Here is a 27,600-nt window from a genome sequence, read left to right on the forward strand (position 1 = left end):
TGTATGGAGACAATGTAATGGACGAGTCGTCTGTTCGGCGGTGGTGTCGCAACTTCAACATGGGGAGGGGGAACACACACGACGATGAGCGTTCGGAGAGACCGTCTGTCATTACAGACCAACTGGTGAGCTCAGTTGACGAATTCGTGAGGAACGATCGGCGCGTCACAATTGATGACATCTGTGAGCATTTTCCCAATGTTTCTCGAACAATTGTTCATGAAATTGTTAAACACCATCTGCATTATGCAAAAATTTGTGCAAGATGGGTCCCTCGCGTATCTCAATGAGCTGGCGGCGAAGGACTATGCAGCAGGAATACAGAAACTTGTCACACGTTATGACAAATGCCTTAATTTGCTTGGAGATTATGTTGAGAAGTAGTTTAAAGTATCCTCTTTCAAATAAAATTTTTTATGTTTGTTAATATTTACTTTTGTGTCTTTATTTCACGAACGGGTACTACTTTCCGGATGACCCTCGTATCTCTTATATTCTCCGTGATGTGGAGAATCAGCACTAATAATGCGGAAATAATAGATTGCAATCCGAATTTGTAACGTAAAAACGAAACCAACCTCAAAGTGTTTTACTCTGAGAGATCAGAGACAATTCCATATTTTGGTTCCTGGTAAATAAGAAAAAAATTGTGGAGACGAGTTTTGAAAAATACCTGACATTAACATTCATATATGTAGTTCAAATGAGGTCCGGGCCCAAGGGGTTTCCTTCAAAGACCCCAATTCCTATTATAAAAAATAAATACAATGTTAAAAAATTATCAATACCTAAAAATAGATCCTTAAAACCCCGAAACCTCCATATAAATATTTGCACCGCCAAGATGGTAATCTGGCGTTCATTCTTTACAACAAGCACAAGGGACAAGATCGATTGAAACATTAATATTTTGTTATTCTATGGGTTATGATTCATATACCATGTTTTCATGTTATGGATTTTACTTCAAAACGTTTACGCAGTGAAATGGCGCTAGTCACCGTTAAAATAATATTTAAATTCCAAATCTAAAAGTCATTTTGAAAACCTAGTTTGGATTATGTTTAAACTTAGCAATGAATTCATGTTGTAGACTAAAACGGTAAGAGACCGTGATAGAAAGTTTCAAAAATCTCTTCTTAAGGCCTATCCTAAATGAAGCTCTCGATGATTACCTACTTGTTTAGGCAGTCAATGTGTGGACTTTCAATATTTTAAAATTTATTATAGATCCTAAGTCGACGAATTTTTCAGCCTGATCAATGATACAAGATATTATTGCCAGTGGTAGTACCACGGAGTCTCTTTTACTACTTTTTTTTATATAATTCAATTTTTAAACGAACTATTTCGTGGGCGAAATTTATTCAGTGGCCATGAAACCTTCCTTTTATATATCAGTCAATTGTGTTCTTCAAGGTCGACAGCTTCACGTCATTTCTCCCAAGTCTTCGCATTATATGATCCTATTTTAAGCAGTCTGAAACGTTTTAAGATATTTTCCAATGAAAGGCTGTCACAGCCATTTTGCACGGGTAGTTAATTATTTTGGCGATTTAAAGTTTTAAGTAACGAAAAATATACAAATTCGGATTGAAAATACTTCCATTCAATTATATTACAATGAGGAGGCTCCCTATATCAATTTTACATATGCTGTTCAATGTAATGATAAGTTGAACCTACCATCACACTAAAATAATATTTGACTGAAGTAACAAAAGTTATCCAGCTTAAAATTCAAGCGGTTTATTTCTCACGCGTTGCGCATTTCGCATCGAAAAACCTAGTTTAAAATAGCAGTCGACAGTGGTCAACAGGACGTGATATGGCTGTCGTTGGAAGGTTGTTAACCAAGAAAAGCAAAGATGTTTTACTGTCAGGACTTTCTAATTGTCGTTCACAGAGTACTTACAGACATTTTAACAAGTTAAAGTATAATGCTGTGATATGTACATGTGTTATTGGTGGCTCTGCTGCTATTTGGTACGGGTATAAATGGAACAGGAATGCTACAGTCTATGCATTTAAGTTAAAAAAGGTAATGTTTCCCTTTTGTTTGTCCGGCTGAAAATTCCATAACATGCGTAAACCCATCTTGTCTGTATGATCTGAACACTAAATTCCAGTTTTACTTAGTAAAATGTTGTTACATTACACGTTGTAAGTGAATTCTTGTTTTTATACATATTCAAAGGAAGAAACATCTAAACCAGTAAAACTCACATCTCGAGAAAGGCGTTTCATAAAATTTGCTTCGGTTGAATTTGACAATCAAGTGTATATGACACCTCAAGATTTTTTAGAGTCTGTGGTTGAGGCTGAACCCAGAGGTAGTGTATGGTATAGATAAGTTTTGCGAGTTTCCTAATAGAGGTTATGTAAATATGTATTATTAATACCTGGGAAATTTTTTATAGCTCGTCTGAAACGTCGGAAGCTAACAGCTAAGGAATTGGAGTCCATGAAGAATACGACACCTTCCCTCAAGGAAGGCTCCAGCGAAATGTTTCGAAACTTGCGTGACAGAGGTAAGGATAGAAAATTATCCTCGTACCTTTTCCTACTTTGATACAAATTAATTGACGCAAATGAATTTTCCCCACAGGAATAATTTCTTATACGGAATATCTGTTTTTGCTGTCTATTCTCACAAGTAAGTTTCTAATGTCAATACTGGGCTTTATAAACCTGCATATATAATAAAATGCTATATATTTTTTGCCTTTTCATAGGTGTTGTATGGTATTTTTCTTTCATACACCCTTCTTTCGTTAATGCTCTTTTCAGAACCACAGACTGGTTTTCGCATAGCTTTCAATATGTTTGACACTGATGGAAATGAGAGGGTGGACAAGAATGAATTCCTGGTGGTGAGAAATTATTCTCCTTTATAACTTCTTAAGTTTAAATTATTTTACTCCCCACCAAGTGATAGTATATTACCCGTAAAATGAACTGCCTTGAATTTTCAGTTTACAATAAACTTATAGTGGTCTCATCTCATCGGTCTGATGAGATCATTAAGAGGACAGATTAATTCGTCAAGTTGGAAATTTATTGGTGACAATGGGGTAATTATTGATCAACCGAGGTTATTATTCAGAGTTTTGAAGCCCATTCCAGCTTTTTATTCACTTAACATTTCTTCCTTTTGTATTGTGTTAGCGGTATTGGCCGGTATAATGCTTTCGGGCTTATCCGTAGGCTATTGGTTTAACAACTGCTTAAGACATTTATTGAATATCAGGTGTGCAACCATGGCTTTTCTTGGGGATTCTTATATTTAATGTTATTACAACTTTTGTCATTGTACAGTAGAAAACTTTGCATTGCTGGTGGTATTAATGTTTGACTTATTGGCATATATTCGAAGAGAGACATTTTTGCACAGAAGCAGCAGAATATTGGAAAAACTGCTTGGAAAGAAATATATCATAAAATGTACTGGTATGGAAAAAATCTTGTGTGTTGTGCCTCCATAAAAATCACAACTGCTGGTTGCATCCCTGATTGTAGTGGATTTACTCAATGAAATCTGGGAAACTCTGAGCTTAGGTGCAACTCCAGTGGATTTCAGCCATAGTCCTGTTAATTTTGCTAAGACGTGTAATGGTACACTGTTGCCTTTTAAATTCAATACAGTATTGATATTTCATTTTTAAAGGAATAAAATGTTTTGTTGCATATTCATGGTGTTTAAATTTGAATTAAATTGTACTTTAATATTTAAGGCAGCATAAATATATGTGCTGGGTAATCTCTCCCCAGAATACTGATTTTTATCAGGGTTGTAGTCTACCAACACTTTTTGGGCGTTCTTAACATCAATGCAATGCCACCTATAGGCAATGAGGATTATGGCTGAAAGCCATCATGCTAGTAACTCAATGGCTGATGAAGGGTAATTGCTGTTCAGTGGTTAATCTGAAAATTATTTTCTAGATTTACGTAATCAAATTTGATTTCAGGTCTGCTTTTAAGCCTCTCTCAACAAGAGGGACCTAGTAAATAGCTGATTTATTGGACCATCAAAATGGCTAACTAAGTTCAGTTTTGTAGCAGTTCTTGATTTATCATGGTTACTAATGTGCTTATGAATAATCTTGACATTTGGTGCTGGTTTCGATTGATTATTTTCCATTTCAGATTAATGTACCCAGCTGAATGAGCAACTCTTGTGGGTATTGCACCCACTCACTCGCCCAAGGGTTGTGAATTTGGGCCCCATAATAGATATAGATGATTAACTAGAATTGCTATACCCATGAGAAAATTAATGCAGAGACCCTTAAGCATTTATTGGGAGCCCAGCAGGTAAACAGCCTCTAGGAAGTTATCAAAACGTATTTGGGTGATACAATAGCTGTCACTATTCCAAGGGAGCATGTTAAAGTGTTTGTTGGGGTAGAAGTATTCATTTCCATTCCAGGATGTTAAATCTTCCACTTTCTCTCAACAGTAGGAATCTTTTTTTTACCTTAATTTTCCCTGTTTAGCTGCTCTGTGTGTCTTGACACAAACATTGAATGAGGACTGTTTAAATATTTACAAACCTTAAAAAAAAATATCCTCTTTAATTAGATTCGCAGACTGATGGCTGGAAAGTTGGGCAACATAAGGCCTGAATTGAATGAAGGAACAATGAAGAGGAGAACAGTGAGTGGTTGTCTGAAGCTTAAATGTTGATCATGAAGCTATACTACTACTAATGGAAGCTTTTTTGTGTTAATTGCAGCTAACATGTTTATATGTGAACCGTAATGAAGTACATTTTTTAAACGAGGTTGAAGATTTAGCATTAACACAAGTTTCTATATCTTTTTTGGTTTATGCCTTCCTGTGCATAAATGCTGAAGCTATAGCATTGTGATATTGTCATAGCATCATCATAACATGAGGAATTAATTGTTTCCAAATATTTTTTGTGGCATCTAGTGTGCATTTTAACTTTGAATGATTTATTTTGTTTTGAAAAATATGTGTATCCATTTAAACTAACCAAATTTAATGAGGGTGTATTTTAAACCGTATGGAAATATTTTACCTTTTTTTATATTTTTCCTTCAATAAGGAATTATGTGGTGTTTATTGTTTGAATGGTTGGATATTTTGTGCCCTTAACTTCAGTTCACTTCAATCTTTAATTTGTATGCAACTCATGTCCTTGTATCTCATTATTCCTCTGTCAACAATAAAAGCTATGTAGAAGGTTTCAGTTGCAAGTTAGAATGCCACCAACTTAGGGTCAGTGAATCCACTGGTTAAATTTTTATTTTAAGGGGTTCATGTTCAATTTGTTGCCATTTGATTATGCGGATTAAGGATGGCATAGTTTAAAAGCACTCAGATATAGTGTTTTGTCTTCTTTCTAAATAAGAAATTAGGACTCCGCCTTTTGTTCTAAAGGCAGATTTAGTTTTTCATATGTTTGAGACTTTGTAAATGCTTTGATATTAAAGTTAATAATGCTTTTCGGAATAACCCAGCCAGAAATATTTTCAATATACAGTCACACTAGATAATTATGAATGAAACAAGCATGTTAGGTGGCCTTTAATACCCAAGGATGGCTTTAATGCTGGGGTTAAATTGCATTGTTTTAATTACATAATTGTTTTTAATGAGATAAATGATACTGCTCTTTATTGCAAGTAAAGCAAGGTTCCCTGATGACAAGGATTAGTTCCACCTCTTTTGTTACACTTTTTGGGTAATGAGCATTGTTTATGTTGCTGAAATTCATAATTATATAGATGATATCACTTTTGTTGTGATAGATGAAAGAAGAAAACTGTTGTTAGCCATGAAAGCACAAAATATATTTAATAACTACATCTGTCAATGGTTGTAGAAATAAATACCTCTACTTATATTAGACTTAGCCTTTTGTCTTTTAGCGTGATTATATCCTTTAATATGCACCCTGGAGCAAATAAACAGCTCAAAGCATTATTGCAGTTTGAAATAGCAGTTTATAGCCAGTAGAAACCATCAGTATCCTCCAATGTTCTCAATTCAAATTGGTGGTGAGGCACTTTTGCACATTCATAACAATTGACAGTGGTTTTGCCCCCAGTAGCATGGCTGAGGTGCTGGTACAAGTGTTCTGTTTCATCTGTTTGGGCATAACCTAGGAGTTCTAAATGCATGACTTGTGGATAAGCCCACAGGCTTGCTCTGTCAAGTATGAAAGCTATGTTGTCCTGCTAATGTGTCAACAATGTCCTCACAGAGTCCTTACATTTGTGCCAACTGTGCGAGTGAATTCGACATTGTCTGCATCTGGAAAGTTAAATTAATTCATGATATGAGAAAGGCAGAGTATAAGATATCTTGATTAATCAAATATTTCAAGTGAAAATGAAAAGTGTGACTATGTTGCATAAAGATCTGAGCTGGGAATAGTTTGTGATCATAAAATTTATGACTAGCATGCAATAAAATCATACTTAACTACTTGAGGACTGAATTGGAATCATGGGAAAAATTTAGACTTGACCTTGTCCTGGAAACTTACCATTTATTTATAGTGTTACATGTTAGTATTTGGTGATTAGACTGTGAATGTATAAAATAAGAGAAATGGATGCCTAAACTAAAAGATTCAGAGAATCATTTTTCTTCAAAGCCAAAATAGGCGATTGGTTTCTTCACTCCGAATCCATTCTCTTGTACCATCCACTTTTAAACTGCATTTTGAAAGTAAGTAGAACGTATGGATTAGGCATCAATGGCAAGATTTTACATGTGATTACTTTGAATGGACTGATCCAAGAGTAGGGATTCTTCTCTCTGAATCCATTTAAATCATCAGGCACAATAATAGAACACACAGCTTCTGTCGCCTATGGTATATTTAAGCATCCTTTCATTTACCAGACTCTGGATGAAAGCACCATTGTCTTAGTGATCGTAAAATCAGTGTGTGGTTATATGCTAACGCAGGATGTTCAGGTTCTAAGATGGTCTAATTGTTTTGTCTAGGTACTGTCACTACGTATAAAGTTGAAACTTGTATTACTTCTCAACATAATTTCCTCGTAGGCATAAACATTTTCCCAAAATTGATGCCATGATTCCATGGCCACCAAGAATGCTTCTGTAGGGCCCCCGGGAAATTACCAATAGTGACTCCTTGGGTTCATTTGTCACATGAGGTTCAGCCTTCTTTGGACTTTTGTTCTCATGAGCTCACAATATCCATTCGTTACTTGGTCATTGCAAGTCTTACTCGATGATGAACTTTAAGGAATGTTAAGCCATGAAAAATGGAGAAAATGGGTGATTTGTCACAGTCCTTGTGCTCTAAAAAATGCAATTGTAGATGTTGAAAATGTTTCTCACTCTAGTGGCGGCTGAATGAACCCTTGTTACTCAGTGGTGGATCCATCTATGTCTTCTATTCCTTAAGAGTGTCCATTTATTTTATGTTCAAATGCATTTTTTTTAATCTACTCCCAGTCCCAAGAAAAAAATTAGGTGGCCTTAGAACTTAGATGCACCTTGTATACACCTGGTACGTAACCCTTGTTTGTTGTAAGATGTGCCTTTCTAGAGTGAAGGAAACTGTGATGGCATTCATGGTACAATTAATAGTGTACTTGTATGAAAAAATCCTGGTGTTAATGAAAAGTAAGGTGTTCATTGTTTTGGTTATACTATTTGATAGAAGGCTATTTTTTCGGTAACTTATCATTTCACAAATTAATAAATCTGATGTTTGCTTTTTCTATTGCAGCATTGGGCCATTTATTTCATAATGCATGCAATTATTAACTTTCCATTATCCTTTCAGGCTTGCTTTTATTTACTAACCATAGACTAAAAGTTTTTGTGACAGTATACATTTGCTTCAATGGTGTGCCTGGTTTGGGAGAGAGGATTTACTGTCTCACTATTCATGCATCCCCTGAAACTAATGCAAAAAAATTTTTCCTGATTATCAATTGATGGAAACTTTAATATATTTGTTTGTCCAATCTCCTTCTCCCGGATTCCCTAATGTCTTTTGTTAAGAAATCGGGGACATTTTAATGAGATATTTTGGTCGAAGGAGTACATTTGCATGCATCATTGTGTTTTTTAAAAATTTATTCTCTTTCACTTGTAAAGTATGGTGTAATATATGTATACGACATGAGCATTTTGTGTATATAACCCAGTAGTTCTCTAGTGATTGTATGTGATTTGAGATATGATATAATGATCATAAATATTTGTGTATAGCTATATTGCACATATATTAAAAATCTCCAAAACGAAAGAAAATGTAATTTTCTGTTGTGATTTATTACATAAATTGCATTTCAATGCCAGTGAATCAGGTGCAAAATAAAAGTTGTTTGAAAAGTCGTGAATGGTTGTGTGTGTGGGGAAAATTTAGCTGCATGGGTGATCATTCATCGGTATTGAATTATATTGTACTTAAATATTTTTGTCCTAAAAGTATTTAAATCTTATAATATTTCATTGAACTTGCAACAATAATTCACTTGTACTTAATGTTCTCTCTTTCTGAATCAGTGGTTTAAGGAAATGTCAATTATGAAAAGGCTAATTATTTCTTGCGCTACAATTTCTCCCAGTTATACCTGTATAGTTGCTCATATGGTTGTTGTTTTAGGGGAATACTCTTTGCCACTGTAGGTGAGAGTATCAAGATATTTAATCATTAGCTAATGTACATTATTCATGTGGATAATTTCTTCATTGGCATACATAATATTTCAGCAACTTCATAAGCAAAGCACCCAAGAGCTGCCCGTAAAATACTGTGAACATTTCATAATGATAGCTTAGAGCTAATAATATAATAATATTGCTTCTCTTAGAGATTCCCTTTTATGAAACACTTATTGATGCTGTTGAGAATGTTTTTCACTGGAGTGTTCTGAAAAATGTTTAAAAATAATTTTACCTTATTAATTAAATTGCAATATATTGTACAAATTGTGCTTGTTGCTCTTTTTAAACAATGTTGTAGGTGTTTTCGGTAGAGGTCAGATGTTGTTAATCATCTCACAATTTTGTCACCATGATAAGTTGTTGATGGCATGCAACCCTTTAATGGCTATATTTCACAGTTTTTGCATTTTATATGTATGTATCGTGTTTTTTTTCAAAATAAGTCTCCATTTTGTTTGAAGATTTTGGAATTTAAATTAACACATTTAATTAATCTTCATTGGCAGCATGTAACTATTGAATCCCATGTTTCAATGAAAACTTTGAGCTGCCTTTTTTGATATACATGCCCAAACTAGGAGCCAGCATGAAAAAGCAAGAAATTTGTTCTGTGAATATGGTGGATATAATTGAAAAAAAGGAGGATTTTGTGAATTAAAAATAATTTCTTGTTTGGAGAACATTTCTTTAGAGTACAATATTTTAGGTTTTTCTAATGCCTTCATAATTTTTAATCTCACTTATTAATTAGGTTTTAAATATTATATACCTGATTGATGCAATTAGAGTATCAAGAGTAACAGGAGTGTGTTTAAGTGCCCAATGAGAACACAAAGTTAAACATATTTCTGCTAGAAAAATGGTAATTTTGGCTTGAGTAATTAGTTTGTTTTGCTCTGAGAAAACAAATAAATGTAATCCATGGTTGATAGTGACCTCAGCTCTTTAATTTCAATCATGGAGACTACCTATTCGTGATATTATTAGTCTTGAATGAGAAGTTTGAATACACCCTTAAAGAAAGAAGCAATTACATTTTTTGTGTGTGATGAGGGCAATGAACGCGTGTAGATATCTCTTTACTTTGCCATCAGGGTCAAAATCTTTTTGAAAAATGCATTTTAAATTAATGGATTTTAATGCAAATTTTAAATGCTACCATTAATATAAATTACTAATAAAACAGTGGACAGAATTAAAGCATTGTTTGAGCTTTGCTGTAAAAAAATAAAAAAAATTCATATTGCCATTAGCATTCTTAAATTAATGGTTATGGAACATGCTGCTAAATATCCAATGAAATTTTAAGTAATATTTTCAAAATCATTAATGATATTTGAAGGGTGTCATGCTCAATGATTCTAAGTACTCCATCCATCATCCTACTCCTATAAACGTATAAAATTTCCTATTTGATAAAATTCACTGATTCAGACCTTTAAGTAATTATTTCTTGCATAAACCATTAAATCAAATTATTTTTTTAGGTCTTTCAAATAAATGTATTTGAAGAGCAAATTTTTAATATTTTTGCTGTTGATTCAGATGGAAAAAATATTCAGCCATGCTTGGAGAGATAAAAGAGGGTTACCAAAGGATGAGACTAAGAAGGAGGTGGAAGAGAAAGAGAACTCTGAGGGAGAACCTGTCGAGGAATACGTTGATGATGATCAAGGACTTCAGCGAAGACACCAAGTGGACACAACATTACTTGTTCACTTTTTTGGCAAGAAAGGCAAAGAAGAACTTCGATTTGAAGGGTTTCGCAGGTAATTTATCATTTATATTTTGTTGAAGAAAGAACAATTTTGATTATCTTGAGAATTTTTTAATGGAATAAATGTGTACTCTTTCAAAGAATATCCTAAATCAAGCTCTTCGCTAGAGCACAGACTTCTTCAAGTTTTATTACTTATGGAATCATATCTTTGTGTCTACCAAATTTACAACATGTGTATAGTGTTCAGACTCTAGTTAGTGCAGTTAATGCATTTCAAGTGACTGTGAACAAGAATTGTGCAGTGCTGGTTGAATATAAATTGCAAAATTTTTAACAGTTGGAAACATTAATTTTTTAATCAACTGAGTAGTGTAAAATTCTATTTTTCTGCCTGTACTTTCACTTTTGTTTCATTTGGTGATTGGTTGTGTGATTTTGTGACTGTTCAGAGAATATAAACTGTTGAAAGTGAGACATTGTTTGTTGGACATAGTCTGACCAGCATGCGATACGATCACTGTGGGTTCTTTGTATTAGGAAAATTCTTGGGAACTCCTTCGGTGATGTGCTTATGCATGAAATGATGGTACATGCTTGTAATAGCAGGTTTCTAATAAAATGTCTAACTAGTGATTGGAGAAATACCTATTGAGTGTAGAACTACTGCACTCATACCTACATGTGTGCATTTCAAAGGGTTAAAATTGTTGTAGAATCAGGAGTAGAATCAGAAGATTTTTTTAATGATTGCTCACATCTTTTTTTGGACACCTCTGTTGATTAATTTTAGTTGTAGTAGTATTTAGGGGAGGCGACCGACAGCTGAGGTCATTTGTGCCATTAGGGATGGACAGGAAAGGATAAAGGGTGGAGAGAAACCCGGCGTCGGCATTAGCCTACTCTTTACGAAAGGCACCAAGGGGTCCGCAGCTTAACGTCCCATCCGACGGACAGCGTACTCACTCAAAGTGCCCTCCACAAAGTACCTCAAGTAGGGATCGAGATACCACTGAAAAATATTCAACACCGTAGGGATTTGAATCCGGGCCCTCAGGGTGGGAAGCCAGTACGATAGCCATCGCGCCATCTTGATCCCCATCAATTTTTCTTTTCAGAAAAAATAAAATAAATACATTCGACTTATGAAATTGAGAAGTTGACATAGAACGCGTTGAACATTTATTCTTGTTATTTATAGAATAAGTAGAATTAATGCAATGAAAAATATAGTGAAGTGTACCTGGCACATGCTTTATATTAAATTAAGATTAGAAGTATTTAAATAAGATTGATCATATCAGGGGGTACTGCTAATAGTAATAATAATAATTATTATTATTATGTATAATGTTACTTGAATGATGAACTTCTAATGCTCCTTGAAGTAATCTTACTAGTGCACTTGAGCAGAATGTTGATTTGTAAAAACTTGGATTGGAAAATTTGAAAGTTTAAACTAAATATATATCAAGGAAAATTTCATGTAACTTTACTAATGACTCCTATGGAAATTGTACATAAGCCTTGCCTTGCACACTTTTACTGTTTCCTTCACTTTAATTGATAGATGATTTGAGATGCCAAGCATCTTGTCATCATCAAGAAATTCGTGCTGCAATTACAGTTAACTTGCTCCAAGCCGCAAGCGATGACCCAGGCTTTCTAAAAAAGGTCATAACTGGGGATGAGTCATGGTTCAACAGCTATGACTTTGAAACAAAAGCCCAGTCTACCCAACGGTTGTTTGACGAGATAAAGGAGAATGTGATGAGGCAGCTGATTTTATGATTGTTTTGGTAGAAAATTGTACATCATCAATTTAAACAAGATTATATTTTATTATTTCTTTATCTTTTATTGCCCCTGGCAAATTTTTTTTTGGTAAGTCTTTCAATTGATGTATACTCTTATGGGTGATGAAAATGATGGCTAGAATGGAGTTTAGAGATTTGGTTGGTAGAATGGGGTGTTATAGGTTGCTTTCTGATGAATTTTCTACAAGGCCCATTAGCTCTTTTGAGCTAGTGCTTTCATGTGTTGCTCTATATCTTTGGTTTTGCATTCAGTTCCATTTTTCAGGTAAGAAAATCTATTATTTTTGCCTTGTTAAATAACTCTAATTATATATATACTTGCTCATTATGCTCCATTGTTTCTTAAGGTTTATGGAGAACCTTCAAACAGAAGTACTTGAATTGGAGTTTCATGAATTCTCTAAGGGTCAGGATACAATAACAGAGGTGGATTTTGCTCGGATTCTTCTTCGATACACTTACCTGGACATGGATGAGTAAGTTTTTGAAGGATTTTTTAATACCTTTTTATCCATGTCTACCTTTGAAATTATTATTAAAGATTTTTCGATGGATTTACACTGATTTAATATGAATGAATAACCTATTGATCAGAGAATATTGCAGTAATACAATTTATAGATACCAACTGGCAGTTTTCTGTTATACATACAAGTTAGATTCAGAGTAATGCTATCTAATGTTTCATCTGAAATGTAACATTCCTCAGTTTGTTAATATTTGTGTTGTACTCAAAATAAAAAGTGCATTATTATTTTGGTATATCTGATGCATCTGTATATTTGAAAAAAATATTCAATAAGATATTGTTTTGGAATTATGGTTAAAACTGGATTGTATTTATTCATCCTTGCTTTATTGAATGGTCATGATGTATTGACGACATCCTTTCTCTTCCTTTCATCAAACCTAAGGTATGATCGATATTTGGAACGATTACTGGACAGGATACGAGAGGAACGTGGAATTTCCTTTGAAGAGTTCAGAGTCTTTTGCCAATTCTTGAACAATTTAGATGACTTTTCCATTGCGATGAGAATGTACACATTAGCTGATAATCCAATTTCACAAGGTGTGTGCAGCTTATATTGATTGCATTCAAAGTTGTCATATTGTAAAGGGTATGGGCAAATTTAGGCCTGTTCTATGCCATGGTTATCATTCTTAAAAATATCTAATCACTTTAAATTTTGCTTGGTTTTTTTATTTGTCATGTCTTGCATGTTTTTTCTGTCATATGATAGACTATGCAATTTATATCATGATTCTATGCTGTCAGAATGGTGAGATTTTTGTGAAAATTCTTTGGTAATAGGAAATTTTGTGTTTTCACCCTAAATTCCAGAGTTGGTATATTTTTTCTTTGTTAAAATATTCCATTCTTAACTTCTTAGTGATACCAATATTTGTTGAGAGATTTTTATCAGTATTCAGCCTACTTCCATGGCAAGTAGGCTGGGGTCAAAATACTAACTGTGTGTGTATTAGTTGCTTGGTTTTAACTATACCATGGTTTTTGTTCATAGCCTCCATATCAGGCAAAATTTCATGTCCCTTATTGAGTATGTAAAACACTATTCTCCCTTTGTTTTCGTCATGTTTGTCCATCAATTTGAAAGAAGAGAAATGTGTAAAATGTTCTAATATTGTGTGCCATATACTCCATTTACTGAATTTCCTATGGTGTTGAATTATTTATCAAGGGTTGGTAATTTTGGCATTTCAGTGCTTAAAGATCTTTTCTCATGGTTTGAGGAGCACATATTGCTTACGTAGAAGTGCCCATATCCATTGTTTTATCCAAAACCTCGGGATATCCAAATGTTAATGAATATATAATTGGATAAATTAGAGGGAAATTTTTTTACACTTTTTGTGGTTATAATAGGAAAAAATAAGTAAATTAAAATTTGTAGAGCATGAATGCTGAATTTTCTCTCCTTACTGAGTGAGCTTATTGTATAATTCCATAAAACAAAAAACATTCAATGCTGACACCAAATCAAAATAGGAAGAGGATATCAGAAAGTTCTTTTTAAAATAGCGAGTGTTATGGGGTTTAAAAGGTGCAGGGTTATTTTGGATTGTTAATTGTATACATATTTTAAGTCTTATCAAAATCAGATTTAATGAGATTTGGGGAATGTTGGATCGGAGGGATCATTTTTTGTTTTTTATATGAAATATCTGATATTTTACCATTGTAAAATAATGTGATGAAATAATATATAAAAAAATATGCCAAAAAGTGTCCAAAAGCTGGGGATTATCTCAAAACTATAGCTCACTGTGAGAATTTTGATAATGCAGATGAAGGAATTGAAATTCATTTTTTGTGACATGATGATCATTTTTCCAAGTGAGGAAATATCTAGGAGGAGATACAGAGTTTAAGCCAGCCAGCCAGGAGCTCTATTTTGTTTAGTCCAAAAGTGTAGATATTAGTGAGAAATAGGGAAGGAAAATTACCTTTCCTGTGTTAATTTCCATATAAATGGTTGTCTCTCAATCTTAATAGGTTTCAAAGTTTGTTTCAAATTGAGTTTCAAGTTCTAGTTGTGCATGTATATGTATTGAACTTGGTTGGCCTATGGAATTGTGTTAGCCCTTATTTTGTGGAATTTTTCCCTCGTAAGGATTACATGAAACAGTAATTCTGTAATTAATATTTATTCTAAACCGTTTAGGATAAATATTAATTGTGAAATTGCTGTCCTTTTTTGATCTGTATGATGGTAGGTCTACAACAGTTTTGGCCTCTGAAAAGTTTGAAGCTGAAAACATTATATATTATTCTGTTTTTGTCATTACATACTAACTTCATAAGCCACCGATTGCCTGTGCTAATGTGTGTGATGATATGGGCAAAGAGTAGCCATCTTCATTTGTACAGGGTTCGTCCAGAAAATAAGTGTACTGAGCTCAGGAAAAAAAATTTATTACACTTTTACATATCTTAAGCTAATATTCCTCAAAATAGGACCCTTGTGAGTCGATACACTTGTTCCAGCGGCGTTCCCATTCCTGGAACGCTCCCGCGAAGGCATCATCGGGAACCTCTCGAACACTCGTCGTCGACCTCTTCTCTGCCCTCCACGAACATCTTGTGCCTCCGAAAGATCATGTTTCTGGACATGGCTGACTCCCCGTAAGCCTGGTTAATCATACCGACAGTTTCGGTAGACGATTTCCCAAGCTTTACCGCAAATTTGATGGAATAACGCTGCTCCAAAAACTTCGGCATCGCGTTCCGTGACGTGGGTCGAGCGTGGAGGTTCGCGTTAACAGAGCTCCTCACTACACCACAGCTCAGAGCCGACTGCCTTTTTCAGCGTCGCTTGCCAACATACCCCCCTCCAATCGCAGCCCGTCAGAGCGGTGCTGGGCGCGCCTGGAGCGGCGCGCCCAGCCCAGGAGTCAGTACACTTATTTTCCGGACGAACCCTGTATACAGTACAAACTAGTGTACTGGCTTATGCACGTAAGTGTACTGTATGTATGCACATAACTTATGTTTCTTGATGAACCCATAATTGGACAATTTATATGATTTACCACTTTTCAAGAAGTTATTCTGTAAATCATTATATTTACAAACCTTTAATGTAGTGTCACAGTATGAAATTACATCAACCCATCTCTTTATTTTTAACTGCTCCTCAAATCATAGAAATGCGTGAAGTTTGATGATGTTAAAAGTAAAATAATCTCTGTCATTTGATCCATCCTCATATCAGCATAGATCATTACATTTATTATTATTTCCAAAAGTTTGTATGCAGTCATTGTTGTGTGGAAAATTGACAAAAGCTGAAAATGTTCATTTGTTGGCATTGATTAGGTGGGATGTGCTTTGTTTGCAACAGATTGATGTTACTTTGAGAGGCTGGAGTATCCGCTTATGATTGGGTGCCAGCGTTACAAATATTTTCACCTTATCCCAATCCTTGGTGTACCAGTGACTGCGTGCAAACTTTTGATAATGATTCTACATTTAAGATCATTGCATCATGTCTTCAATGAAGCATTTTTTTTTTCATGCTGTGAGCAGAGGAATTTGAACGGGCTGTACGCATATGCACGGGAAAGAATTTGTCAAAGCATCTTGTACGCACAGTGTTCCAAATCTTTGATGAAGATGGAGATGGTCGTTTGTCTCATCGGGAATTCATTGCTATCATGAAAGACCGTCTTCACAGAGGGTTTAAAGTGAGTGAAATTATTTTAACTGATCCTGGATAGCAATATCTTTTTAGTGTAAGGTCAACAAATATTGGGTAGAGTGAAAGTATTGAAATATTTTTGTAACTAATAGTTGTTTCCTATTCTTCCCCAGACATTCTCCAAATTTAATTTTTAGCTCTCCATGATCAAAAATGTCTGAATTTCATGAACAATTGCATTATGTTGATTAAATTAACTTTGCTAATATTTGTCATCACTACTCTATAGCATTTTGTGCCATTGAGTGGTAATTAGAATAGTCTTAAACATAATATCTTCGTAAAAGTAATTACTTTAACTTTTATACCAAAATATTACTGAAGTTAAGCTTAAATAATAAGTCATTGGATTCCTTTTATGCTTATTTATTTTTTTTACTCTTAAATGTTTTAACTAGGCTTAAATTTAAGAAAGAAATGGACAAGAAATTGAATAATTAGACCCAATTGTGATGAAACCTCTTAAAGATAAAAATAAAATAGGTTATCTGTTATTTTTGGCATAAATGTTTTCTCCGAGCTGTATATTTATGTATCTATTGCCATCTAATAGGATTATTAATTATCTTTTCTCATTCTTAATCTGAGACTATTGGGGCATTGATGCTACAAATGTCTATAGTCAACAGCCTAGTCTTAAGGAAAAAATGAATGAGGTCGCTATTGCATCAAGATCTTAATTGTTCAGTGATGTTCCTAAATTGTATTATTATTTTTCATTATTTTCTAATGACTAATATATATTTAATATGTACCTAGATAAGTTCCAATAAATATTGTCCTTTTTTTACTATCAATAAGTGAGTGTTTAATGGCTAATAAAGACCTGTAGTTTGTTTAAAGAAATTGTTTATTGCAATCAGAAAAATTATTGGTACACTTTAACACCCCAGTATTTCCCCAGCGGAGATAGAGAAAAATTAAGTATATTAATGAAGGGATCCTACGATTTCTTAAATTTAAATTTGCCTTTCAATTTTAGAGGGCTTCAGTTGGTCTTTGCTAGAAAAAGTCAAACCATTTCACACGAAATAATTTCATTCTTCTCAAAGTTCCAGCTCAAGAAAAATTCCAACAAATTTCAACTGTAGGTAATTGGTGGACATGAAGAAAAATGCACCCTGTGCCCACTTACTTTTGTCGGTTCTTTATTTAATAAATGTAGGTTATCAATGTACTTCTCATCAAGTTGATCTTAATACTGTTTCATAATTTCTTGCATCAGTAAAAGAGTTACAAGTTTTTTATAAAGTATCAGAAAAAGTTTCTTTTTTCATTTCAATCTTTCTAAGTATATCCCTTGAGCATAGACACACTTTTGCCATATGCTTTTCCACAACTCGAAGGCTCCCTGGTTGGTGGATTCTGGAAGGTCCTTAAGGGTATGCGTGCAACCTTCTTTGATGGCAATTTAGGTCCCATGTTGGTCTCCTTTGAGGGAGGATTTCACTCTTGGGAATGGGAAATAGTCTGCTTGTGCTGAGTCGGGACCGAAAGGGGGTTGGGAAATTTTTGCATCATATTGCAGAAGATCTTCACAAGCAGACACTCGACTCTGCTTTTGGTCATCCATGAAGACCTATGGGATTAGTTTAGGGCAGATCTTTTGCATCCCCAAATTTTCAGTTATAAAGGTGTGCACTGTCATCTTATCAATGCCAATACAGTCTGCAATCATGCACACACTTAACTGATGGCCTGAATTCAGCACTTCATGCAAACATTGCACGTTTTCATCGGTTCTGGATGCTGATGGCCGTCCAGAATAGGGCTTGTCCTTCACGCTCTCTCGGCCATCTTTGAAGAGCTTGTGCCACTTAAAAACTGAAGTTTGTGACATGCTTTCATCCTTGAACACTTGATCAACGTCTCCATATCCAATTTCCCCAGTCCAACGCTAAATTTGATGGTGTACTTTTGTTCCGTGATTCGCTGCATTTTGCACTTGCACCGAATCACTCAACAGGAGTCCACTAATAATACTCTCTAGCCTGAACGAACACTTACAGGCGATTGGTAATTCGCACGGGTTGAAGGTCGGACTCTCCACCACCGAGCCTGTGTGTTGTGAGTGCATTGCAATGTACCATCATGTCAGGAAAAAATTGTTCCCAATACTTTTCATGCAAGCTTTGCACATTCATTCAAGATATTCTTAGCCTATTATGGAACAAAGCCAGTGGGTTTTCAGTTGTATTTTGGGAATTATAATTGGCCACTCTGATGTTTCATTTCATCTATTCTAATGTTAATTTTGCTTTTTAAATTTAGACACTGATATACTTAATCGTTTCAGGTGTTACTTGATGGATAGTATCGGAATAAAACTTTGTAATTTGATGATGGTGCATCTTAAGGCATGGTGATGCTGAATTAAAGGTTATTTAATATGTGGAATTGCAAAGTTGTATTTTGATGTTATTCATCATAAACACTCTAGTATTTTTAATCAAGAGTTATTTATATTTACTTTTCTCATTGTAAAAAAAGCCAAAGCTGTAAATCTTAAATTTCTAAATGAAGGCAGTTTCAATTAATTTAAGAACCAATCGGTAAAGAAGAATTTAATTTAATGCTCATCATGGAATCTTTTTCTCCTACATTTTTTCCCCCCGAATTATACCACGTGAGACTTCAGCCCTATGGAATTATTTTGTAGTTTTGGACATAAGGTGGATGCTCTCTGGGAATCCTAGATCCATCAATTAAGATCTTATATGTATTTGGAGATTACATTTAAATTCATGTTCAGTTTTTATGCAATGAAATAATATCTAGCCACATATCACATGGCGGGAGGTATTACTGATGAGGCAACACTATTCATTTACATGCCCCTGGTTTCATTGTAGTTCCTCATCAGAAATATGGTAATATTAAATCTGTGCATAAACACCAGAGGAAATAATGCGCTGGGTCTTGCTTTTCTCTTTCAGTCCTATGCGAAGAATGAAGGCTGGGAAGCATTTAAAAGCTGTGTAAAACAGGAAATGAAATCATTTGTTTAAGGTTTATCCCACTAAGGATGTACATAGAGAGCTATATGTTCAGTTAGTTAATTTTTGAGTCAATGGAATTTCAGGCTGTGCCTTGTTGTGCTTGTTTTTGGTGGCATAGCCATTTTTGTGTGAAAACGTTGGGTACAGGTTACCAAGCATTTGCTTCTATGAATAATTTTATCCTCAGTGTTACATACATAAAACTTGTTTAATATATACTACCAAAATTTAATTATCCTACATGTTTTCATGATTCAATGTAAGAAGGGAGGGATAAATTTGTTCTTTGGTATGTTGTTACATTATTGAATTGTTTATGAATGGTTGCTTACATTAATAGCTATTGCTTATGATTGTGCATAATTTGGTGCTTTAGCCAGGAAATTCATTATAAATATAAAGGTTTTTCATTCATCAATGGTCTAAAATGAAACCTCTTGATGATCTCATAAATTAACATACACTTCCATGATTGCGGCTCTATTTTGTGAGTGAAACGTATCAGTTTTATTGAATGAAATGAGAATGGATTAGCATGTGGTTGGTAAACAGCATAATAATGCTAGGAAATGTTATTCTCTTATTTGGACTCAGTTCAATTGGTGAATGGCATGCTATATATAACTCCTCTTAATTATTTTTTATTGACAAAAAAGGAGGGTTTTATTTGTTATTTTGTTTACATTATTTTTGGCATTTTAGATCAAATTAATATTCTGAAGTCCTCTTGATCAAATCTTAGCTCTCTTTCAGTTACTGCATTTACAGGGTCTGTCACAAAAATAAGTAGATTTAATCCAGGAAATAATTATGCAAATCAAAGTACAAATTACTAAAACTCTTTAAGATACCACTCTTGTGAATCAACACACCAATGCTAGTATTCCTGCCGGTCTCAGTAAGCTTCCTGGAAGGTATTGTCGAGCAACTAGTTCAGGCATCTCGTCATGGATTCTTGGATGTTATGCAGTGTTCCAAAATGTTCGCCTTTCATGCGCCTTTTTATTCTTGCGAACAAAAAGAAGTCCAGCTGTGCCACATTGGGGCTGTAGATCACTTTTACAGCAGTCCAAGAGATCACACGAGATTGACTCACGAGCAAATTCTGACAGCACCTTGGGGACCATATTGGTATACACCTTTCTCATGGCTAAAACTTCTGATGGAATGCGATACACTGTGGTTTTTGAAATATTACACTTCGGCAAAAATATTCTGACACTCGGGCATTGATTGGAATCGAGTGTCTCTCATTTTTTGCACATTTTTATCACATTGTCATTGATGGACAATCAGGGTATTCCTTATCATCAACCTCCTCTCTACCCTCCTGGAACATCTTTTGCCACCGGAAAACTATTCCTAGGGACTTCGTTTCATCTCAGTAATCATCCTTAACCATGGTCATGGTCTCTGAATCCAATTTTCTGAGCTTAACACAGAATTTTATCGTGTATTTTTGCTACAAGGAATGTGGCATTGTGATGAGACCCTCAAACAGGGGTCCAATCTAGAGGCAACCCGAGCACTGTCATGGCCTGCAGACACTGACGTGGGTCACATTGCTGTCCCAAAATGTCCCACCACCCTTCCCACCACAAAACACCCCACTGAAGCCATCCGCATATGTAGGAAAAAATCATCCTATTCTTTTCGTGACAGACCTTATGTATCTACTTCCATGATGATTTGTAGTTATGGATGTCCAAGTAATTCTTCACAAACATTTTTATTCTCTCTATGATGTGGAAAAATTTTCTTTCTACTTACTATTATTCCTCCACTTCAATTTTATGATTACATCGTGGTGGTAAGCAGAATTTGTTTAGGAAAGTGGTATATTGCAGAAATTTTACATTTATGAAAAGGTTAAAAATGAATAGCTAGCATGTGTACCTGTTGTAATCAAACAACCTCTAAATGGGGCTTTTATTTAAAATATTTTTTAATCAGATTGTAATGCACTGGGTGATTTTTGAAAAGTGCTGCAGATTAACTGTTACGCTTAAAATTTCAGTTTAAGCTATAGTATCCAAAAGCATTCATTTGCTCCTAAGTGGGAATATATCAGCCTCATGATTTGCTTTCTCTTAGCTTACTCTTATCACTTTTCATGCTAATCTAAACACAAAATGACATTTTTAAGAATGAGTTAATAATTTCATCCTGTAAAATAAGTACACATAATTGTCAAGACAATGAGTATAATTTGTAAATGAATTTAGGGGGGTCTTTCTACCTATTGACTAATTCACCTTGGGTGATGGTAATTTCATGAAAAATAGCTTGTAATATTTTCATCATTTTTCATGCCGGAGAATTTACTGTGAACTATAATTCATATTAATAACAGTGGTTACAGTAGCATGAAGCAGGGTGGTTCATCATCGAATATGTGCTACGTGAATAATGCAAAGTTATGCAGGACAAGATTGTAATGAGCCTGATTTTTTAGGTTGAAGATCTAAGGAAAAAGCTAACTTTATAAGTTAAATGGATCATCTGTTAAAGTTAATACCTAATTCTATTGTTTTGAGTAAATAATGAGCAGTAGGTTATGATCATTGAATAGCATCAGCTCTCATTCAATCACAATCGCATTCATGTTGGTTAAATTATTTACCCTGTTGAATGTAAAAATTACTCCAGTCACTAGGTCATATACTTATGGAATACATACATTTTAAGAGTCTGGTGGGTTAACATCATTAAAAGCATGTCGTTTGACTTCTAGTCAACCCTAGTCCTTGATTGGATTAAAAAAAAAATTAGTGCTCAATGACCATGGGAATTGAAGCTTCTTAAAATGATGTACCATTTACTATTGTTATCCAATTGTAATTATTACATAATTCAAATGAAAAATTTGTTTTATTGCAATTTCAGCAGATGGATCTTTGGATTTCAAATGACCATGATTAAGAGTTGAAAATTATATTGCGTTTGTTGTTTTTATGGAATTTACTGAATTTTGATGCATGGGAAGTTATATGGATAAGTTTAATTTTGGATGACATCTTGCCAGGAATGGCAATCATCTTGCCGTAAATTATAAATGGATATCATATGGCCATATATTTGCAAGACTGCCAAAATTGTCATGGCCATTCAGTGATGTTCAAGTATAGTTAGGTTATATTGATAGCGTTTTGTTTGCAAGGGTCCAATTGTGTTTTAATTACGAGGATGCTGAAAGGATGCATATTCCCTCAGATGGATTTACTGTCCAGACTCTCTGCGTGCATGACTATGAGTTTGATATGAGCATGAGTTTGATAAAACAACAAGAATTGACTGCAATCATGTATTTGTAATTTATGTCATCTAGCTATAGCTCAAAATTTATTTATTTGTGAATTAACAGCTGTATCTTTCAGCTTTCAGTTTTGGTGCTATTTTATCTATTTTGAGAATTATAAATGCTTATAACAACTTGATTTTTTGATTTTTGGTACATAAGGGTAAGGATTTTCCTGATCTATAATATTTTCCTATTAAAAGAAAATTGGTATGTTTGTTTTTTGTTCTCAAACCACCAGTGGTTGCTAAAAGAATAAGTTTGAGAATTTAATGTAAATATACCTGTGTATGCTTTTAAACTAATTATACAAATCTTACCCCTCTTTCAGTCAAAATGATTTCATGTTACCAACTTGTTTTTCCTCTGCCTCATAAAATTAGAAAGTTTGCCTCCAGAGGAAAATAGTTTCTAAATTATAAAGCCTTCATGAATATATAATTGTCAACTATAATTTAATGTATAATTTATGTAGATGTTTTGGAAATACTGGGTACTTAAAATAGTTTATATTTATCTTGATTGTTCACATGTTAATGTTTCTAACAAGTTGTTTATCATCAAATTGTTATGTGATAATGATTTAGATGAGAAACTTCTATAATTCTGACCTATCAATAGGCACTAGAAGTGATAATAGGATCCTATTTCCTAGTAAAATATGTTTATGGAATGAGATAAGAGAGAAATTCAATGCCTGAGGCATTTTTCTCCGTTGTTGTGAAAGTAATTATGGTGCATTTCCAGATTTTATTTTGTTATAACCATAAGAAAGTGTTTTTCCTCGTTACTTTTTCATCATGTCCAAAAGAATTTTCTGTTACATCTAGATTCTACATCTATTTTATTGTTGTTATCTAATGTACACCTTTATTTTCCAAATAAGTGGTATTTTTTTCTGTTGTGATGTTCTGATTAGAGTCCATCCATTAAAACTTTAACAAAGAGTAAAATTTTCCTGTGGACATTGGTCTTGGCATAAAGCTTTTTACTACCTGCTAAAACTGTCACCTGAAGGACAAAGTAGTTAATCTCTGTGTTTGCTATTAATTGTGTGAATTTTCCATTAAATCTAAAATTAATCAAGTGTGTACTCTTATGCTCCAGTATTATCTCCATTGCTTTGGATTGGGATGTGCATCCTTATGTTTATTTAATATGATGACATAATTTTTTATCTTCATATGCAAATACTTTATGGCCAACCTTAGTGGATAAATGTGATGGATGCTAAATCAAGGAGATTTTCCTGTGTACAGTAGATTGATTAACCCAGACACTAATAAGTAAATGAGGCATAGATTCAAATAGTAGTCTATTATATATTTTTCATTAATTCCTAAAAGTTGCTATGCAAAAACCTGCTAATTATATTAGCAGTGATGTAGCTAGAGTTAATGATGCTTCAGGCTAGCTAGGTGTATGTAGTAGCTAAGTGTATGAGTTTGCTATCTCCCCTTAAATTTTCAAGACCTGTGAAATTTCCATTTTTAATGTTCACAATTCATATTTTCACAATTTTTTCATTTACAAATTAAGCATATCATACAAATTTGTTTTGTTCATGTGTTCAGGGATGTAACTTAAAATTCATTGACTTCTGTCAAAGTTATTCTAATAGGTGGTATATCGGCAAGCTGCAATATAAATTTGTTCATGTTCATTTGTTAGTGTGAACATACTCTATTGGTATAAGTAGTTAATGCCAACTCCAGTTTTTGGAAATTTGTCATAATGATAAACATTAGTCGTAATTTCCCTCAGAATGTATTGCGCACAATGTGCGCTCACTATCTTCAGGCACAATTTAAAATTCTGTGCCAAAATCTTGCATTTTGGTGGAAAAATTGTATTTTATTTCAGTCAGTGTATACTGCAAAAATGGGTAGCTAAACAATTTAGCCTAATGGGTTTGGTAAAATTCATTCTGTTGAATTTGTTGACTTATGTTTTCTGATCTTAACTATTGCACTTCTAAAATTTAATGTTGTTGTTGTTGAAATGCATAATAATTATAAGTATGTACCCTATATGTGATATCCCAATTTTTTATATAATACAAGTGATAAAAATTACAGTTAGATTTTTCCATCACAGTGTTATTCTACTTCCATTCATGCACACAAATGTTATAATTCCCATTGAAAAATAGTATGGTCAACTTCACCACCTAGGTGATTGTTTTATTTTTAAAGAATATCTTAGTTTGTATTTAATATGAAAATGTTACACCATAAATACCCAAAGAAATTAATATTTTACAGTTTGGTTACTTCAAATTCATATTATTTCATATGCATGTGACCATAGCCGAGGGGATTGGGATGGTGTGGTGGCTAACACAAAGGCTTCCCACTGAGAGGGCTCGGGTTTGAATCCCGGAGACAGCAAATATTTTTCAGTGGTATCCTGATCCCTACTCGAGGTGATTTGTGGAGAGCGCTTTGAGTTAGGACAACGTCTGTCGGATGGGATGTTAAACTGCGAACTCCTTGGTGCCTTTCGACAAGAGTAGGCTAATGCCGACGCCAGGTTTCTCTCTTCCCTTCCTTTTCTATCAAGGCTGTAATGGTGCAAATGACCTTAGCTGTCAGTCGCCTCCCCTAAAAACTACTACTACTTTTACCACAATCAATGTTCCGCTATACTTTCAATGAATGTTTTTACCCTTTTATTTTATTTTAAAAAATGTGAATTGCTTTAAAGGTAAATGGGGATTATTAATAATAATGTTTTTCCTTAAATTATTAAGGTGCTTCTTCTGATAGCATTTGTATGCCGTCAGTTGTGGTTTTACATAGTCATGTTGATTTCCTGGCTTAAATATGACATTTAATTGGCATAAAAAGAAAACATTTAAAAATGTTGTTTAGTTGTAGTGGTAATACTGTTGAAATAGCACATTGGAAAAGAGTATTTGTAAAAGTGAAAACCATTAGTCTAGCCCATAATTTGATTGTTTTCATTGTATTTCGCAATTAATAAAAGTTGCAAGTTTTTGATAGCTTATTGCATTGAAGCTAGTCAATAGAGCTGAATTTCATACAGGTTAATGTTGATAAAAGTTGTGACTCGTTTTGAAATGTGAAATAATTGTTAATTCTTTTAAGAATCTCTTTTTGAGTAAAAGTATGAGTTGTCTCAATGTTTGTTTTATTTGCTTAAATTAACAATCTATTCTTTTACATATACTATCTATTTGAATTTTAGTTTATTTGTTAACGTGAACTATGAGATTTTATTGGGCATTTGTGTCTCCAACTTTTAGAGAATATTTTTTGAAGCAGAGATATTTTCAAGTTATGATAATTTCTCTACCTATTTACTCAGTATTACCTAGGAAAACATGAATAGCTGCTAAATACTTAAGTACATTTAGTATTCTGAGTGTGCTCACTTGTGCTCAAACTCTGCTGGGTATGAAGTATGCAGACTAATTCAAATCTTCACACTGATTATTCACCTTTGTGATAACTGGCAGCAATTTAGTATTAGGGAACTAATTTTTATTTTCTCTGTTTATGAAGATAATGAGCTCTATCATAGCTGGAGGGGATACAGAAAATGCCATTCCTGAAACATGGCTTCTTGTTTCTCTGGAATACTATGAAAGTTGCCATTGTTGCTGTGGATGAAAACTAGGAGAAACTGGGACGAAATCAAAAACAAAAATATTATTAACATAGCTCATGACTAGCATTAGTTCTCTTATATTATGATAGAAATATACTCCAAAAGAAGGCTGATAAGGCAATAATAGGCTCTCCTCCAAAATTGTTTCTCCAGTAATTAGTAAACCTATCAAAAAATGAAAAAAACCTCATTGTTTACATGCATAGCAATACTGCAGGGTGCGGCACTTAAATCCGGACAAACATGCATTTCCTCGAATGAGGTTTCCTTGCCAGGTTAGCAAAACCTTTCCAAGACTTCTCTGAAGCATTATTCTGGGGCACAATATCGTAAACAGTTGATTTGGGATACCCGAAGAATCGAATTATATAACGTCCAGCGCAAACATTTTCAATATTAGCAGCTCTTCAATTGTACTCCACACTTGTACGTAACATCTTGGCCATTTTGAGGTGATAATTGTTAATTAGATGCATATAGCTTTCAAGAATGGCAATCACGACTTCCAGTGAAACTACGGTATGGCAGGAAATTCAAATAGAAATTTGTCCTGATTTAAGTGCCGCATCCTGTATTTTGCATGATTTCCATTCCCATTTTTTTCCTGTAAAATTTTTATACTACCAACAAATCATCTGTTGCCTCACCTCAAATGAGTGTGGGAAGGTGCATAAGAGAGATGTCCACAAAATAGGTGAGACAATGTTTTACCTTTGGCTGTGTGGAATGGCTTCTTCAGTTACAGTGCAGTTGGCAAGAAGAAATCAACTTTAGCCCTGAACTTCATTATTATTCTTTGGCTCTTCCATTGAATGAGCTTGCACACCATTGCCACACTTCATTGGTATTATATGAGGAGGGAAAGTACATGGTAAAATTCATCTCTGAAAAATATCCACCAGACCAAGGAGAAAAATATTGTTATATTTGTCACAAATAACAACATACTGAATATTTTATTACCTGTCAAATGACTCATCATCAAAATTTTGTTCCAAATTGATTGTTATAAATTAAAATCCTGAAATTCCATTTTTCAGGACCTCATGGTTTCAATTCTAAGTGCTTATTCCTTAATACATCACTTATTTAATAACAAATTAAGCTTTTGAATGTTTTCCAGGTTACGCCATAATTCTGTGAAGGATAAAACAAATTAAAGTGGGATTATTCATGTAAGCATTTCAAGGAACAAAAGTAAAAAGAGGAAAGAAAATTTTAGGAT

General features: G+C 34.0%; 1 protein-coding gene across 4 annotated transcripts; it reads left to right on the forward strand.

The window, feature by feature from the left end:
• Positions 1 to 1,810: 1,810 nt before the first annotated feature.
• MICU3 (Mitochondrial calcium uptake 3) lies at positions 1,811 to 27,600 on the forward strand. Of its 4 annotated transcripts, none has more exons than XM_071591587.1 (11): positions 1,811 to 2,041; positions 2,198 to 2,333; positions 2,421 to 2,531; positions 2,609 to 2,656; positions 2,791 to 2,873; positions 4,585 to 4,659; positions 10,234 to 10,457; positions 12,570 to 12,698; positions 13,137 to 13,294; positions 16,274 to 16,431; positions 27,499 to 27,600. In XM_071591587.1, the coding sequence occupies exons 1-11, from the start codon at positions 1,829 to 1,831 to the stop codon at positions 27,508 to 27,510; spliced, it is 1,347 nt and encodes a 448-aa protein (XP_071447688.1). In that variant the 5' UTR covers positions 1,811 to 1,828; the 3' UTR covers positions 27,511 to 27,600. The 4 variants fall into 4 exon arrangements, with proteins under 4 accessions (XP_071447688.1, XP_071447686.1, XP_071447687.1 ...); XM_071591585.1 differs by lacking the exon at positions 27,499 to 27,600 and adding an exon at positions 19,382 to 25,887; XM_071591586.1 differs by lacking the exon at positions 27,499 to 27,600 and adding an exon at positions 16,559 to 16,647.

This window comes from Hetaerina americana, unplaced genomic scaffold, assembly GCF_022747635.1.
Source record: "Hetaerina americana unplaced genomic scaffold, ioHetAmer1.1.p SCAF_5, whole genome shotgun sequence".
NCBI lineage: Eukaryota > Metazoa > Arthropoda > Insecta > Odonata > Calopterygidae > Hetaerina > Hetaerina americana.